We start from the raw sequence: 14,003 nt of genomic DNA, 5'->3' as shown, positions 1-14,003 counted from the left end.
TCCTGCAGTCCAGACAGGCCATCCTCTAAGGGGCTGTCTCAGGGATCGAGACAATGGTTTGCTAGAAACACTGAAGCTTCAATGTGAAACACTTTTCTAGAAACATCATTTGTACCAGGTGGTACTGACAGTCCGTTTTTCCCAGAAGCACCACACTGCACTGCCTTTGTATTTATAATCTGTTAAGGTGTTGTGGGGTTTTTTTGTTTTGTTTTTAACTGTCCTGTTATTTTAGTTGATTGGCCCCTACTCAAGAAAATTCAGAACTCATGCCATTGAGCCAACCCGTGAATGTATATGACTGGCATATGGGCACGGGCTCGTACTTATGCTAGAGAACGCTGCTTAGAAGCACATATTCCTGGTTACACAGGAAAATGCTTGTCATTTTCTTTCTTTCTCTGTCTCTTTCTCTCTGTCTCTCTTTATCTCTTTTTGGATTGCTGGAGAGAAAAGAGGAAGGCTCATCCTGTTTTCTTAGGTAATGTATAATATCCTGGAAGTTTACCAATTGTAAAGCCACAGGAGAGAGTTACAATCTTTATGTGGGCACTTTGGTTTCACTGTCACTGTGAAGAAAAAACATAAGCAGTTAGAAATAGCAGGTTATCTTTGGATGATGGATAGTCTTTAAAAAAATTCCGGACAACAACATGGTGTTACAGTGCTGATGGTTGTTTTTTATGAAGCTTCTGGTATTTTACTTTTGAACTTCTTTATTTCAAACAGAACTAGTTTTCAAATTTACATTAAAACTCATTTAAATGTTCAAAGGAGTTTTTGTGGTTTGACAAGTCACTTTGGCAGTCTAGTCTTCATATCTTTAATTCACAGAGAAGTGATAGAATTAAATGTCATCCAGATTGATGCCAAAATTCAGTTAAAGAGTAAATTGAATTATTAAAAAGAAAGAAAACCTTACTGTTTTCTCAATTGAAGCTCATCTATAAAAACCACTGGTGACACACAGATGGAGCTCTAAGGCAGAGTCAGGATTAAGGTACAAGGTAGAACCCTCTCTGAAAATCAAACACTGAGGTATTTTCTGTAACAATGTCAAAAGCTGTATATGGTTAGAGGGACTACTTTTATTTTGTAAAGTTTTAGCAGCAGAAACACTTGATAACAGTCATGGTTGTGCAGAAGCTTGCTTGCTAGTTCATCTTCTGAAAGTTTACAGAATTTGTCTTTTGTAAGAGACCATCCAAAGGGAATTATATGAAAGAGCAATCACTGTAGATTGATAGGGACCAAATTATTTGTTTAAATATTTGGGAAAGGAAATGTCAGAAACGTCAGCTAGTTTTTGAAGAATTATTTTAGTAAGTATTTTTAAAAAATGAGGTTGTTTGTTAGCAAGGTTCTTGAGTTTCTGTGTTTAACATTGTAAGCTTTCATTCAGAAGTTTTAGGATGCTTAAAATTGACATCAGGCCAAATTTGACAAACTCTATATATATTTGGGAAAGGAGATATATATATGTGTGTGTGTATATATGTGTGTGTGTATATATATATGTATATCTCCTTATGTGTGGGGTTTTTTTTCCTTTACATTATGCTATTAACCTCTTTCAGGAGAGACTGCAAATGTGCATGCATAAATTTGAATTGGTTAAAACTTTAGTCAAACTACATTTTAAGATATTTTTTCAGTTCTCATTTTGATGGTGTGCCTTTTTGTTATGGTGTAATAACCCATTGTATTTTGTTTTGTCCTTGTGTATATTTAACTCCCCTATAAAGCTTTTTGAATAATTTTAAATTTATCCCTATAATTTTTTTTATATGTGCTGATGTGGTACATTTATAACGTATCAAAATTACCCTTTGAGGGCAATGATGTTTTGCTTCTGGGAGTTTGTTTTGTCGTTTTTCAGACGTGCACTGATCAACACCTATCTTAGAAATGAGTCATCACTAGTATCTACAAACCAGCTGTAACAACAGGCCTTGGCAGTGCTGTATATCACGTGTATCATTAATGCTTTTAGATGCATCTCAGACTATGCCAAGGTGTGTTAAGACTGTAGCAAAACTTTATGTACTGAGGTTCAGTACACTTCAAAGTAGTGTGGCAGTAATAAAATTAGAAATGTCTAGAATACTGGCTGAGAGAATGATCTGCTGGCTTTCTGATTATATATGTTAAGTGCTAAATGAAGTACGAAACATACTTAAATTTTCTGACACCTGTGACAAATAGACAAACTTAGATTTAAATCTCTTTATTCTGAATTAATTCTGCTGTGAGTGGTTTTACAACATTTGGTACTTGACATAAGGCGCTAGTTTTAGACCTCTGCAGTATTTCAATGCAGCTGCAGCATAACAAGAGAAGGTCAGAAAGCAGAACACTACATTATTTTCTGTGTATGCATGTCTGCATGCACATACATGTAATTCTTAGGTGAGAAAGTATGGGTACTATATGTAGGTGTCCCTTGATACAGTTTTTACCACATTATGATATGCTGCCATTTTGTTACACATTTTTTTTTCTTGAGTGTTACAATTTTAGGAAAATATAGTATGTTGGATTTGCTAACTCAAGCTTTGATTAGCTTTTTCAGGTGTTTATTACGAACAGCTTTTTGGTGGAACAAGGAGCCATTTTTACATCCTGCAGACAGCAAAGTGATGAAGTAAAAATACCTGTTAAAAATGAATGTTGCAAGATAAAGATTTAAATTGCGGTATTATCCTTTCAGTTTAGATTTCAGTATATGGAGACTTTGAACATCACTGTATATCTTAAATACAGATTTCTTTGAACACCCTTTCTGATGTGAATTTGGAAAAGCTTTTTAACAGTGTACTTCATTCTGTAATGCTGAACATCATGTTGCAGCCAGAAAACATCAGATCTAGTATTTGTAGTTTGCAAGTATGTTGGTCTTAAGTACTTAAATCCAACATTTCCAACATACTCTTGCTAGCTTTAATGTAATTAAATGCAGCTGTTTTGGCAACAAAATAGTGAGAAATATTTTGTTTTCTGACAAAGTATTTATTTGCACTACTTTTGTGAATAGTGGAGTTTACTGGGACAGGGTTTTTTCTCACCATGTGAGGTTTACTTGTGTGTGGATAGGTACATACATTTGTCACGTGTTGACAATCAATTGCCTCAACTGTGTGTATACTGTATGTAAATATAGACATATTTTTCAAGATTAAGGGGGGAAAGCTACACCGTAATAATGATGGTAAAGCTACTCCATAGTAAGGGTGAGACTATCTCTAATCCCTTTTTGTCTCTAGATATTATCTGCTTTATTTCCACTACTTTCACGAAGATTATTACTGTTCATGGAAAAAATTAGCTCCAGGGAAATTTTCCTCAATGTTTAATCTATAACACTTTCAAAATACAATTTTCTGAAGAACTTAATTTTGGAGTAGATAAACCTATGCTACAGTTATGCTACATGTAAAATACATGCTACATGTATTTTAACCTAAGAATTTAAACTTACTTATTTTTTCATGAACTGATGGCTACCTGTTTTAAGTGTTCAGGTGTTTTAATTTGTGACAAACTGGAAATTTTGGCTTAGAAATTTAAATTACTTTGAAGACCAAGTGGGAACCAAGAGTGTTTCAAGAAAGGTCTTAAAACTAGGTATTGTAGTCATAATCCTGGAGAAGGTGTGGAAAATGTAATGAAATATGTTTGAATGAAACATGTGTTGCACACAGAACAAAAAGATGCTCCTGATGTTCTTAAATCTAATACTCTCATCCTTAAATTCTGCAATTCTCTCATGGCCAAAGATTTTGCTACCTTGGCATGTTTCATATAGTATTAAATCCATTAGCTAGGTCTTATTTTTAACATCCGTTTACAATATAGGAATAGTTTGTGCGAGGACAGTAAATGTGCTTTTTGTATGGCTTGTTTTGGATGATCACAGAACTAAATTTGCAAAATATCAGTCCTTTCCAAGCGTGGTAAAAAGAAAGGACATTTTTCTGTGTACATGTATTGCATTTTTTGGTTTATTTCAGTTTTCATTGTTTTAAATGCTGTTTATTTCTAGCACATGGGCCTTAATCTCCCTTAATCATTATTTAGTTTGTTTTCCCATTGGCAGTTGGATAAACTTGACTGTAGAAAGCTTTTGTGGAGGTGATTCGGGGAGCGGGGTGGAGATCATGTGTGAGTGTTATGTTAGTGAATATGTACATCAGCCTGTCAAATTTTCATGTTACGACCAGCTGAAGAGCCAAAGTACTCACCTGCCTCTTACCCAGCGGTGGAGGACAATGGAGAGCTGTGTGCGACTTGGTCCATCGCTAGTTTATGAAACCAAGCAATGAATAGATTTTGAAAGGCTGATATGCATGATGACTTCCACATAGTCATTATAAAATTTTATTTAAAATAAAAATAAATCTTTGAACATGCTTGCAAACCATAAAAGCTAGCCATTTGGGGTAGACTTGCCTGGTAAGTTTGGCAAGTAATTTATTGTATGATAGCAGGCCATAACACAAGTTCAGAAGCAAGCTATAGAAGTCTAAAAGCACCTCACAGCTTCCAGAAATGGATTTAGTGAAAATTTGTCCCAGGCTAGGTGACTGTATTCTGCATCTAATTACAGAAAATGACAAACAGTTCCTGTTTTCATTATCTGATTTATTTTCTCTTGGATTAAAAAAAGAAAAAGGCAAAATCATCTTTTTTCTTTTTTTCCCCTTTAGACGTCAGATTTTACCAAAGATTGGATTTGGGGGACTAACTTAATTAAAAATGGGTCCATAAATTGTTCCTTCTATCATAATGGATTACTAAAATATTCCTGTGAGGAGCTGTTGATGGGAAGAGATATCATATAAAACTTTGTGTCTGTAGAGTAAAACCTTGGCTTACATTTTAACTTGTGCATGATGGTCAAAGTGATTAGGCCAAGTTTTATTAACTAGTTACTTTGTGAGCTCCTGCTTCATGTCTTGCAGTCAGTAAGATGTAATTCAAAGCAGGGTATCTTTGAATTCTGATGGAGCTTCAAAGTAACCTAAAGTTTGGCTCATGAAAAGATTATTAATTGCCTATTAAAGTGTGGTACAGAATTCACATAGTTTTTTTTCTTTAGAGGGGAAAAATGAGGTGGGGGGAAGATTTCTGATGGTTTAGGAATATCCTCTGGAAAAGTGACGTTATGGTGCTTTGTCATGGAACGTTCCTCACAAGTAGGATGGTGGATCCTGTGTGTGTGGGTCCTCGTCCTCCCCAGAATTGACCACAAAAAGGAAAAATTAGTAGGTGTGAAGCAACCTGTTCAAAGAGAAGTTTCCTTTCCTCTAAAATAAGTAGGACTTGGGAGTGATACTAATTAATACTAGCTATTGACACTGTTCCTTTTATTCAGGCAGTTTCTATAGCAGTGCTAGACTTTCATGTTACTAGTTTATGAAAAATGCAAGTGTTAGAAACTTTGTGGCTTCAAATATACAGTAGATGTGAATTAGCAATCACTCAGGATAAACCACTTTTCAAAGTATTAATAGTTTGTTAGTGCTGGGGTGTGTATGTGTGTTTTTGTGTGTCAGTGTTCAATGATTACTTTGAAACAATACTATTTTCTTGCAGGAAGTGCATACTTTTGGGAAGGATATTACTAGCTGGTTATTTATAGAAAGATTCCATTGATTAAATAAAATTGAGTAATTTAACTTTTTTCCATATCAAGGATTCCAGGAAAAAGCTAATAAAGATTTTGAATAATTAAATCAGATACTCTTAATACATTTTAGATTTCCTATGGTAGCTTTTATCTGTTATAAAAAAGCTAAACCAAGGTGTACCCCATGCTGCATTTTTTAAATTTGTATTTCTTCTACTTGACAGTGAATCTTTTGATTTGTATTGTCCTTGTAACAATACAGGATATGCAGTCAGTTTTACTGGCGAAAAAACATTCTGCAAGGGTTAAAAGATTATTTTCTTACTTTTTCTGTCATACAAGGTTTGTTTCTCTGAACTGAGGATTTTTACTACTTTAGCATTATGTAATCTTATCTCTGTCACAGAAGGAGCGTAAGCAGCAAGTAACTGCCCACTTCTTGTGGACAAATAGGCTAGGTGAAAGAACATGGATTAGTAGTGTTGAATCCCTTTTCACCAGGAAAACCCTGTGTGTTCGTATGAACCCTAAACATTCAGGATTCAGTACTGGTGCAGGACTAAAACAAACGGGTTTTTAATAACCACAGCCTCTGCTGTATAGTGTCCTTTAACCTGGGACCAGGGAAAATCTTCATTTTTAGACCTGAAGATGGCACATATTGAAGATCATGTTATTGGTGCATGTAAGCCATTATCTTAACTGTCTTACTGAACTGGTTAATGCTGTTGACTGTTGTTGAAATGTGAAATGTAGTTACTATTGACTTTGTAAATACCTGCCAGAGATGAAATATAATTATTTTAAATCATTGTAAATAGAGATGTATAAAACTAAACAATCTGCAATGCAGAAAAGAATTATATATATATAAATATATATAAATATATAAAGATGTTAAATAAATATTGTGCTGTTTCTGAACAGATATGTACACTTTGTCAATTGTATGTTTTTACATTGATTCACTTTCGGTGAGGGTGTGTAATGCAAGTAGCAAGTGAGAGGGGAGGACGCGAACGCTCACTGTACTGCACTTCAGGTTTGCATTCACTTTGTCATAGGGACTCTTCACCTGTGCTATATTTCGAGGGTTGTTTTGTTAAAAATAGGCTCAGCCCGTGACTAACCTGGGGAGCGGGGGGGGGGGGGGGGGGGGGGGGCGGGGCAGCGGCGCTGCGTCGCCACGGCAACCGCGGGCGCGCGACGGGCGCGAGCTCTCTCTGGCGGGGAGCGGAACTCCCGCCTTTCCCTCGTCCCTCCTGCCGGCGGGAGGCGGGGCGCAGGGAGGAGGGATCACGGATTGGCCGAGTCGTAGGTCAGTCAAGGCCCGGCGGCGGCGCTCACTGGCCCAGCGGCGTGCCCGCCCCTCGCGCCCTCGGGGAAGGCGGTGAGGTCGGCCGTGTGCGGCACGTGAGCTCGCTTCTGTCTCGTGCTGCCGCTGCAGGGGGCGGTGAGCGGGGCGACGGTTACGGCAGTTGGCGCCGCGCGTGCGGCGCCGCCCCGTGGCGGCGGGGCAGGACGGGGCCCACGCGGCTGACTGGGGGGTGTTTGCAGGGGCCCGCCATGAGCCAGCCGGAGGGGAAAGGCGGCGCCGCCCTGGAGGTGAGGTTCGTGCCCGACGAGGACGTCCTGAAGCACATCGCCGACGACGCAGGTACCGCCGGCTTGGGGCAGCGCCGCCCGCAGCTCCCCTGAGAAGGGTGCGAGCAGCGCGGTCCTGCTGCAACACCTGGGGCGGCTGAGCTCTCCTCTGCCTCGGCGGTTTTTTCTGCCCCTCCCCTCGGCGCAGGCGGACGGGTGGCCGCTCCGCCGTGGCAGGTGCTCTCAGCTGGAGGTGGTGTCGTGCGTCTTGGTGCCGGGTTCCTGAGCGGAAACGCGTGTGTGTAACGGCCTGGGAGAGGAGGGGACGAGCAGCCTGGTTAGCTTCCCGAGCCCTGAAGAGCTTAAAAACACCCATGCGTGCCGAATCAGCTCGGAGTGAGGCTCGAAGTGGCTGCCACAGGAAAGCATTGCTACAGTTTTCATTGCTTTTAAGGAGCGGAACCTGCAGCTGCAGAGATGCTCGAAACTTGTCAGTGCAAGGCCTACAGCACCCTGATTTGAGTTGGCTGTTGGCCCTGCTTTGAGCACTGAGTCAGACCGGATGGCCTCCCGAGGTCTCTTCCAACCTCAGCTCTTCTATGAGTGTACCAAAAGCGTCTAGACCAGTTCTTTTTGACCTGGTCTCCTTTCTTAGGGAAGGTAGAGGAAATCAGATGCTATCCCTTTTGCCCACAATTTGACCCTTGTGTGTCTGAATCATTGCCATTTTTGTGTAGCAAACTGGGGAGGCTGGCATGTGGTGAAATGAGGATCTGGGCTTCACAGCTGACCACTGTGGCCAGCCAGCTTTTGCTGTGCTAGGGATGGGGCGGTTACAGGAGGGGCTAATGGCCCTAGAGTCAGCTGACCACTGTGGTGTAGACTGTTCTTCTAGCAGGATATGTTTTGTGTTTATGTAGTGCTTAGCACAACAGGACCCTGGTCTCTAACTGGGGTAGCTGCCTACTGCTACAATAGAAATAATGAAATAACAGGTGGTAATAACTTTGGATTGCAATTCTAGGTATTAAAGTTCGGAAGGATAAGACTCAATTGACAGTCACTGTGAAGAAATTTGTGAAGACGCTTGAAAATATCTCAGATGATGAAGCTCAGGAGATCCTGGAAGAGAAGTCCTATGTTGCTGTTCTTGGAATATGTGCCCAAGGTATTGGCAAGGAAGAATTTACCACAGCTGTGACTTCAGGATATTCTTGCAGTGTCTAAGCTGTGCGATGTTGATGAAATTGCTGTTGATGGGAGGACGGAGAGGAATGCTGAGGGCTGGCCAGATCTGGCTGTGCTTCTGGTAGGAGGTAGAGGAGACGATAACGATTCTAAGATTTTTAATTATATCTATTTCATAATATCTGTTATATAATGAGTTCTTTAAGCCCGATAGTAAAGTATTCCATTTCGCTTGCGCTGGGAATATAGCAGTGCTTTTTAAAGAGGTACAAGTAACATTTCTTTTCACAGATTCAATGGGAAATGGCTCAAGTGTAGGTGGTGGTGAAGTTTACTCATTCCAGACTCCAAAACACTCCGGCAAAATGGCAGAGCTGGGTATGTTTTCCTCTTTCTTCTTTTATCATTGCTCTGGCTGCTGTTTTCTTGAGTATCCTTGTTAACATGATTTGTCACATCTGTGCATTCAGAAGATATGTTTGGGCTATTTCAGTAGCTTTTATTTGGCTCTAGATCAGTCTTGCCTAGAAACAAACACCCAGGGTTAGGCCATAAAGTAGTGTTGGGGGTTGTGATGCAGACTGATGTTATTTTGTACCTGTCAGACTTTTATGATTGGTGTTCTCACCTGGCATTGCTGAAACAATTTGATCTGGAGGGTCCTGGTCTTATTTTCTGTATAGCGAGGGCTCATCTTACCTCTGTGAACATGTATGCAAATAAAAACATCAACAAAAAGGTGACTTGCAGCTCCTAGTAAATCTTGAAAAGCGTTAGGTATTAATTTGAACAGAGCCGTGAATTTACATATGCAGAAGGAGTTACTTCGTGTTTGTGTTGTTAGTGAGATGGGGACATCTGCCCTATGGAGTGGAGCAGTTCTGTTGTTAGTGAGATGGGGACATCTGCCCTATGGAGTGGAGCAGTTCTGTCCAGAAGCTTGACTGCTGTATAAAAGGTTCCTCATTTTGGAAATAAAACTTGAAGTAACTGCTGTCTTAATCAGCACATTGTTAACAGTATCCTGTTAAGCAGTAGAGAAAGCCCTGTGAGAAGCTTATACTGGAAGAAATCTTAAGTTTAGCAGCAAAAGAAAGAGTATAGCTGTGCAATACTGAAACAGATCTGTGTGTTACATAGGGCAAAATAAAAGTGAACGAGAAAGTTATTAGTGACCAAAGCACTGTTGATAGAATAGAACCTGAATAGCTGTTAAGAAGTTTAACAGTGCCAAACTTTATCCTGCTAGCAAATTATACTGAAGATCTAGCTCCTACAATACTTTCAGAAACATCTAACTTTTGTAGTCCTTCTGTAATTCAAAAAGGAATGTGATCTGATGAAAGACTGCAAAACTAGTGTTTTTCATTTGTTTTTTTTTTCAGTCTTCCTTTTTCATTTTCCTTTGTTTTATTTTGGGTTGAATCCTGTTTAACGTGAGAAAAATCTGAATGTTTATGGAATACAAGTTTCTTTGTATAATGGGATAATTTGAAGAGAAAAGAGATGGTGCAAATTGTTCTAGAGGAGTCAAGTTTGGGTGCTCTGTGTGGTAGAGGAAGATGATGATGAAGCCAGAAGGAAGCAGAGGCTGTACTGAGGGGATAGCCAGCATGTTTGTCTAAAAGCAGGAAGCATAAGAAAAGGTGGTAATTTCTTAATGCTGGGAGAAGAGTCTGTGTGTATATGCCAAAGGATGGTAGAAGCTTTGAGTAACTTTAGAAGGAAATGAGAATAGCTCATTATGTAGCAAAGACGGAGTTGAAAAAGAGGCAGTTTTAACTGCGTGTAGAAAGGGATTTCTCATTCCCAAAGTGTTTGGGAGTGTGCTTGCTAGGCTAACTGGGGACTTGAGAGAAGAAAGTAGAAAGTGTCACTGCTAGAAAGGGTGGGCTGCTCAGGTTAACACAAGATGCTTGGGCCCTGTTGCCACGACATTTCTCCTTCTCACCTGAAGAGTCTCAGCCCAGCACCACTTGAATTTGATACATCCTGCAGAAGATGATCCAGGGAAGAGGGATTATTCCTCTTTATCACTGTACAGAAACTGTGGTTTCCATACCTTTTCACTTCTCTCTACTTCTGCTGTGTCTCAGGGAGGTTTGTTTCTTACGCCCTTCTCCACCAGGGTATGTTTACCTGGTGATCCCTGCTGGAGCAGGTTCTCAGTTTGAGAACTGCTTCTCGAAGCTCCTTATCCGTACCATAATGATGAACCTTCCTGGCAAGTGGTGGTGAGTCAGTGCACTCTGCTTTCAGGAGACACCCCACAACTGAGCTGCAGTGTATTTCAGTCTGGAATGCTGTGATTGGGGTTTGGAGATGGCTAAAGAGATGGATGGGGTTTGGAGATTGGAGATGGATAAACAATATGGAGACTGAGCCCAACAAATATGAAAGTAATAGATTGTAACTCATCAGGCAAGTCATACAGTGGAAGAATAGTTTTCTTGAGGGACTGATATCGGGCCTTTCATATTCAGATCAGTGGTTCAACTTCAGCTTGGTGCTGATAAGTAATAGAAAAAAGTGAACTGAATATGAGAATCCAGCTTCTAAGGGATTGATGTGTTTGCTTTACCTGCTGTTCTGTGTCCAGTTAAACAGTTGTAAGCAGCTGAGTGGGCATGACCAAAGACTGCTCTAACTTGAAGACAGATGGTACCCACAGAAGCAAAGCTACTCTGCCACCACCTCAGCTATGCCTGTGGAATGAATGAATTGAGGAGTCTGGTTTCTGAGAATCTTTTTCAAGTACAATATTCATCTTCAGGGTTAGAAAAAAATGGAAGTATTTGGTACAGTACCTGAGCTAGATGGGAAATGAATCCTGAAAGAGGCTGTTTCAGGTATATGACTCCGTGGCTGACTAGCCAGAGCTGGGAGTTCTGTGCCTGATGCATGGAACTTCTTCCCTTCACCTTGTTTTTTACAGCCTCTGAATTAGCCCGGACACCAGGACAGAGTGTGGCACTTGATCACGCTGAGTGCCCTGAGAAGACTGTCAAATCTCCTCAAAGCAGCAGTAAGTCTTCTGATGCTTTGGGGAACTGAAGCTGAGTGGCTAGGGGTTATGTTCCCGCTTGGGTGGTGGAGCGGATGCTTGGGTGCCAGCTTCTGTCACGCCTGTGTATTCTAGTCAGTGTAACTTTGTAGTGAACTGCTTGGTGTACATGGCCTCTGGTTCACCTGGGTGTCACATCTTTTACAATGCGCTGCTGTCTAGAGAAAAACAGGAACTTCTGTCTCATCTTTTGCAGTGTCACTTAACTGATTTTCTCTATGTTCAACCCAAATGCTTGCACTTGAGAGAGTTATGAGCTGGGCTGTTGAGTGAGCATTAAGTGGGCAGGACTGTATGGGTGTTCATGTGTAACTTTATACTTTATTGTGTAGTATTCAAGTACCCACTGCTGCAAGGAGAAATACAGGTGGGAGAAGTCAGTGCAGGTCAGCCTTGGCAAGAGTAACTTACCTTGTGCTCAGAAATGGAGTCTGATGTGCTTATGGGCAGAAGAACATTTAGCTCCTTTTTCAGTGTTTTCCCTCCTGCTGGTGGCCTCCCACCGAGTTGTGACTAGAACCATATCTGTTTTCTGTGGTGATAGCACTGACTATCTTCATTCTTCCCTTGTTTACCTCTGGGAAGAAGAGCTTCTGCCGTAGAACTAGTCAGCTAGGGAGCTGATATTCTGGAGCAGTGTATCTTTGGATAGTGGCTGCCCATTTTCCTAGTGGGAGCATCCTGTGCCACTGTTGGAAATACGAGATACTCTGAACAATGCTGTGTCTTGTCTTGCAGAACATTTGAGTTCAAACAAAGTGCAGCAGAAGGTGAGTGACTCTTTCTTGCTTGTTTTTGTTTTTTAGGGTTTTTTTTTTTTTCACTTTCAAAACCTGGACTGACTAGTTACTACAGTACTGGAGAGGAAGGACCTTGAAGAGCCTCGCCCACAGTACAGTTCTCTCTCTTAATCCAGGCAGGCAGGGAGTAATTCAACTCAGCCACCAGAGCTACCATTAATCAGGATTATGGGATTTAGAGTGAATGTGCAAATCAACAGGTTTGACAGCCTAATTAGCATGGTTGGAGACTATTCCCTTGCCTTGCTCAAATGTGAATGTTTACCATCCCTTAATATGCAGTTAAACTCAGTTTTCCAGTTTCTCATCAAAGGAAGAAACAGCTTTAATCTTAAGGACAGCAATACTGTTATAACAGAAATGCAACAACAGTGGTGCTGTTCAGTTTCTTACTTTAGCACTGTTTTATTAAAAAAAAAAAAAAAAAAAAAAAAAAAAAGTCACACCGGGGGAGAGATCCTAGAGGTTGATATCTTCTTTAGAGGTGGTAGAGAGATACAGTCCAGACCTGCCAGTTGTGGTGGCTATGAACAAAGTACTGTGAAACAGTTGGCTTTCTAAAGTGCTGTAGTGTCACACTGGAAGTGTGTGCAAAGCTTTTCCAGTATAAGGCTCCAGTATGAATGAGGCCCATAAGACATACTGTTTTGGAATGCCGTATTTGCCTCTTGATGAGACAGGATTAATGAAGATTATTTAGATTATTATTTAGATTAATTATTGCAAACATGATCTGGTATGAGTCAGGAGTGTGCTTTACACATGTGTAATGAAGACATGACACTATGTCTTAGTGAGCCCAGGCAACTCAGGTTGTTCCCTTTTCTGTGCTCATTCTGGGCTTAGTATTTCCAGTGGTCTGCTGTCATTTTGGTAGTTGTTTTCACACTGGACCTCCAAGTGACTTTGAATAGACAATGTGATATGGAAGATGACTGCTAAGTGAAGTAGAAGTGTCTGCAGTTTGTCATTGCTTTGGTTTGACACATCCTGAGGGACCAGCATCTTGGGGGAAATTCAGCAGTTTTTCACCCTCTCGCTCAGGGCATTTAGTTGAAAGAATTAAGCCCTCTTTGGAACCTGCTCCTGCCCCCCCTGCAGTTATGGATGGCGGAAAAGAACTCTCCTGACATATTGCTGCTGCGCTCTCAGGTTCTGTGGCTGAAATAGCTTGGAAATGAAATCTGTCTCTACTCTTTGCTTGGTACAGGGCTGCTTTGGGGAGACATATGTGACTTTTTCTAATACATGTTTTTTTTGCTGTTACAGAGTAAAAAGAATGAATTTGTGTCCACCACACCTTACAGACTCAGGAGGAGGCTAGCAGGTAAAGATCAGTCTTGGTAGTCAGCTCCCACTGTCAGTGGGGAGCTATGTTCAGAGAAGAGTGTTTCTCCTGCTCATAAGCTTCTGCTTGACTGGCTGCTTCATCCTACAGAGACTATAGAAATGTCCCTAAGGAAGGTTATTTTTGCTGGCTCACTGCTCAAGATATGTAGACCTTCTTCCCTGCAAAAAATACTATTTAGGAAAGGGGTGGAGGAGGTAGAAGCGCTGGGTTACTAAACTTCAGTGACATGATCGGAAGAGGCAGAACTGTGAATAATCCTACATATGATGGCACTTCAGTAGCTATAGCTCTTAGCCTTTAGGGTCTGTAATCTTCTTCAAGCTGCAGTCTAGGAGTGAAGGCTATGGGGTTAAGATAGATCAGCACAATTACTTGAACCTAGTCACG

At 40.8% G+C, this 14,003-nt stretch overlaps 1 protein-coding gene across 1 annotated transcript in view; it reads left to right on the top strand.

The window, feature by feature from the left end:
- The window catches only part of LOC112986824 (origin recognition complex subunit 2), an 85,632-nt gene that overhangs the window by 60,462 nt on the left and 11,167 nt on the right, over window positions 1-14,003 (top strand). The window contains exons 13-17 of the mRNA XM_064515202.1: window positions 8,238-8,381; window positions 8,693-8,779; window positions 11,337-11,426; window positions 12,204-12,235; window positions 13,535-13,592. Of these exons, the coding sequence (XP_064371272.1) occupies window positions 8,238-8,381; window positions 8,693-8,779; window positions 11,337-11,426; window positions 12,204-12,235; window positions 13,535-13,592 (411 nt within the window). The remainder of the gene's footprint in view (window positions 1-8,237; window positions 8,382-8,692; window positions 8,780-11,336; window positions 11,427-12,203; window positions 12,236-13,534; window positions 13,593-14,003) is intronic.

This window comes from Dromaius novaehollandiae, chromosome 7 (assembly GCF_036370855.1).
Source record: "Dromaius novaehollandiae isolate bDroNov1 chromosome 7, bDroNov1.hap1, whole genome shotgun sequence".
In the NCBI taxonomy this organism is placed as follows: domain Eukaryota; kingdom Metazoa; phylum Chordata; class Aves; order Casuariiformes; family Dromaiidae; genus Dromaius; species Dromaius novaehollandiae.
Note: the sequence above shows the minus strand (reverse complement) of the source record. Positions and strands in the feature narration are given on the sequence as shown.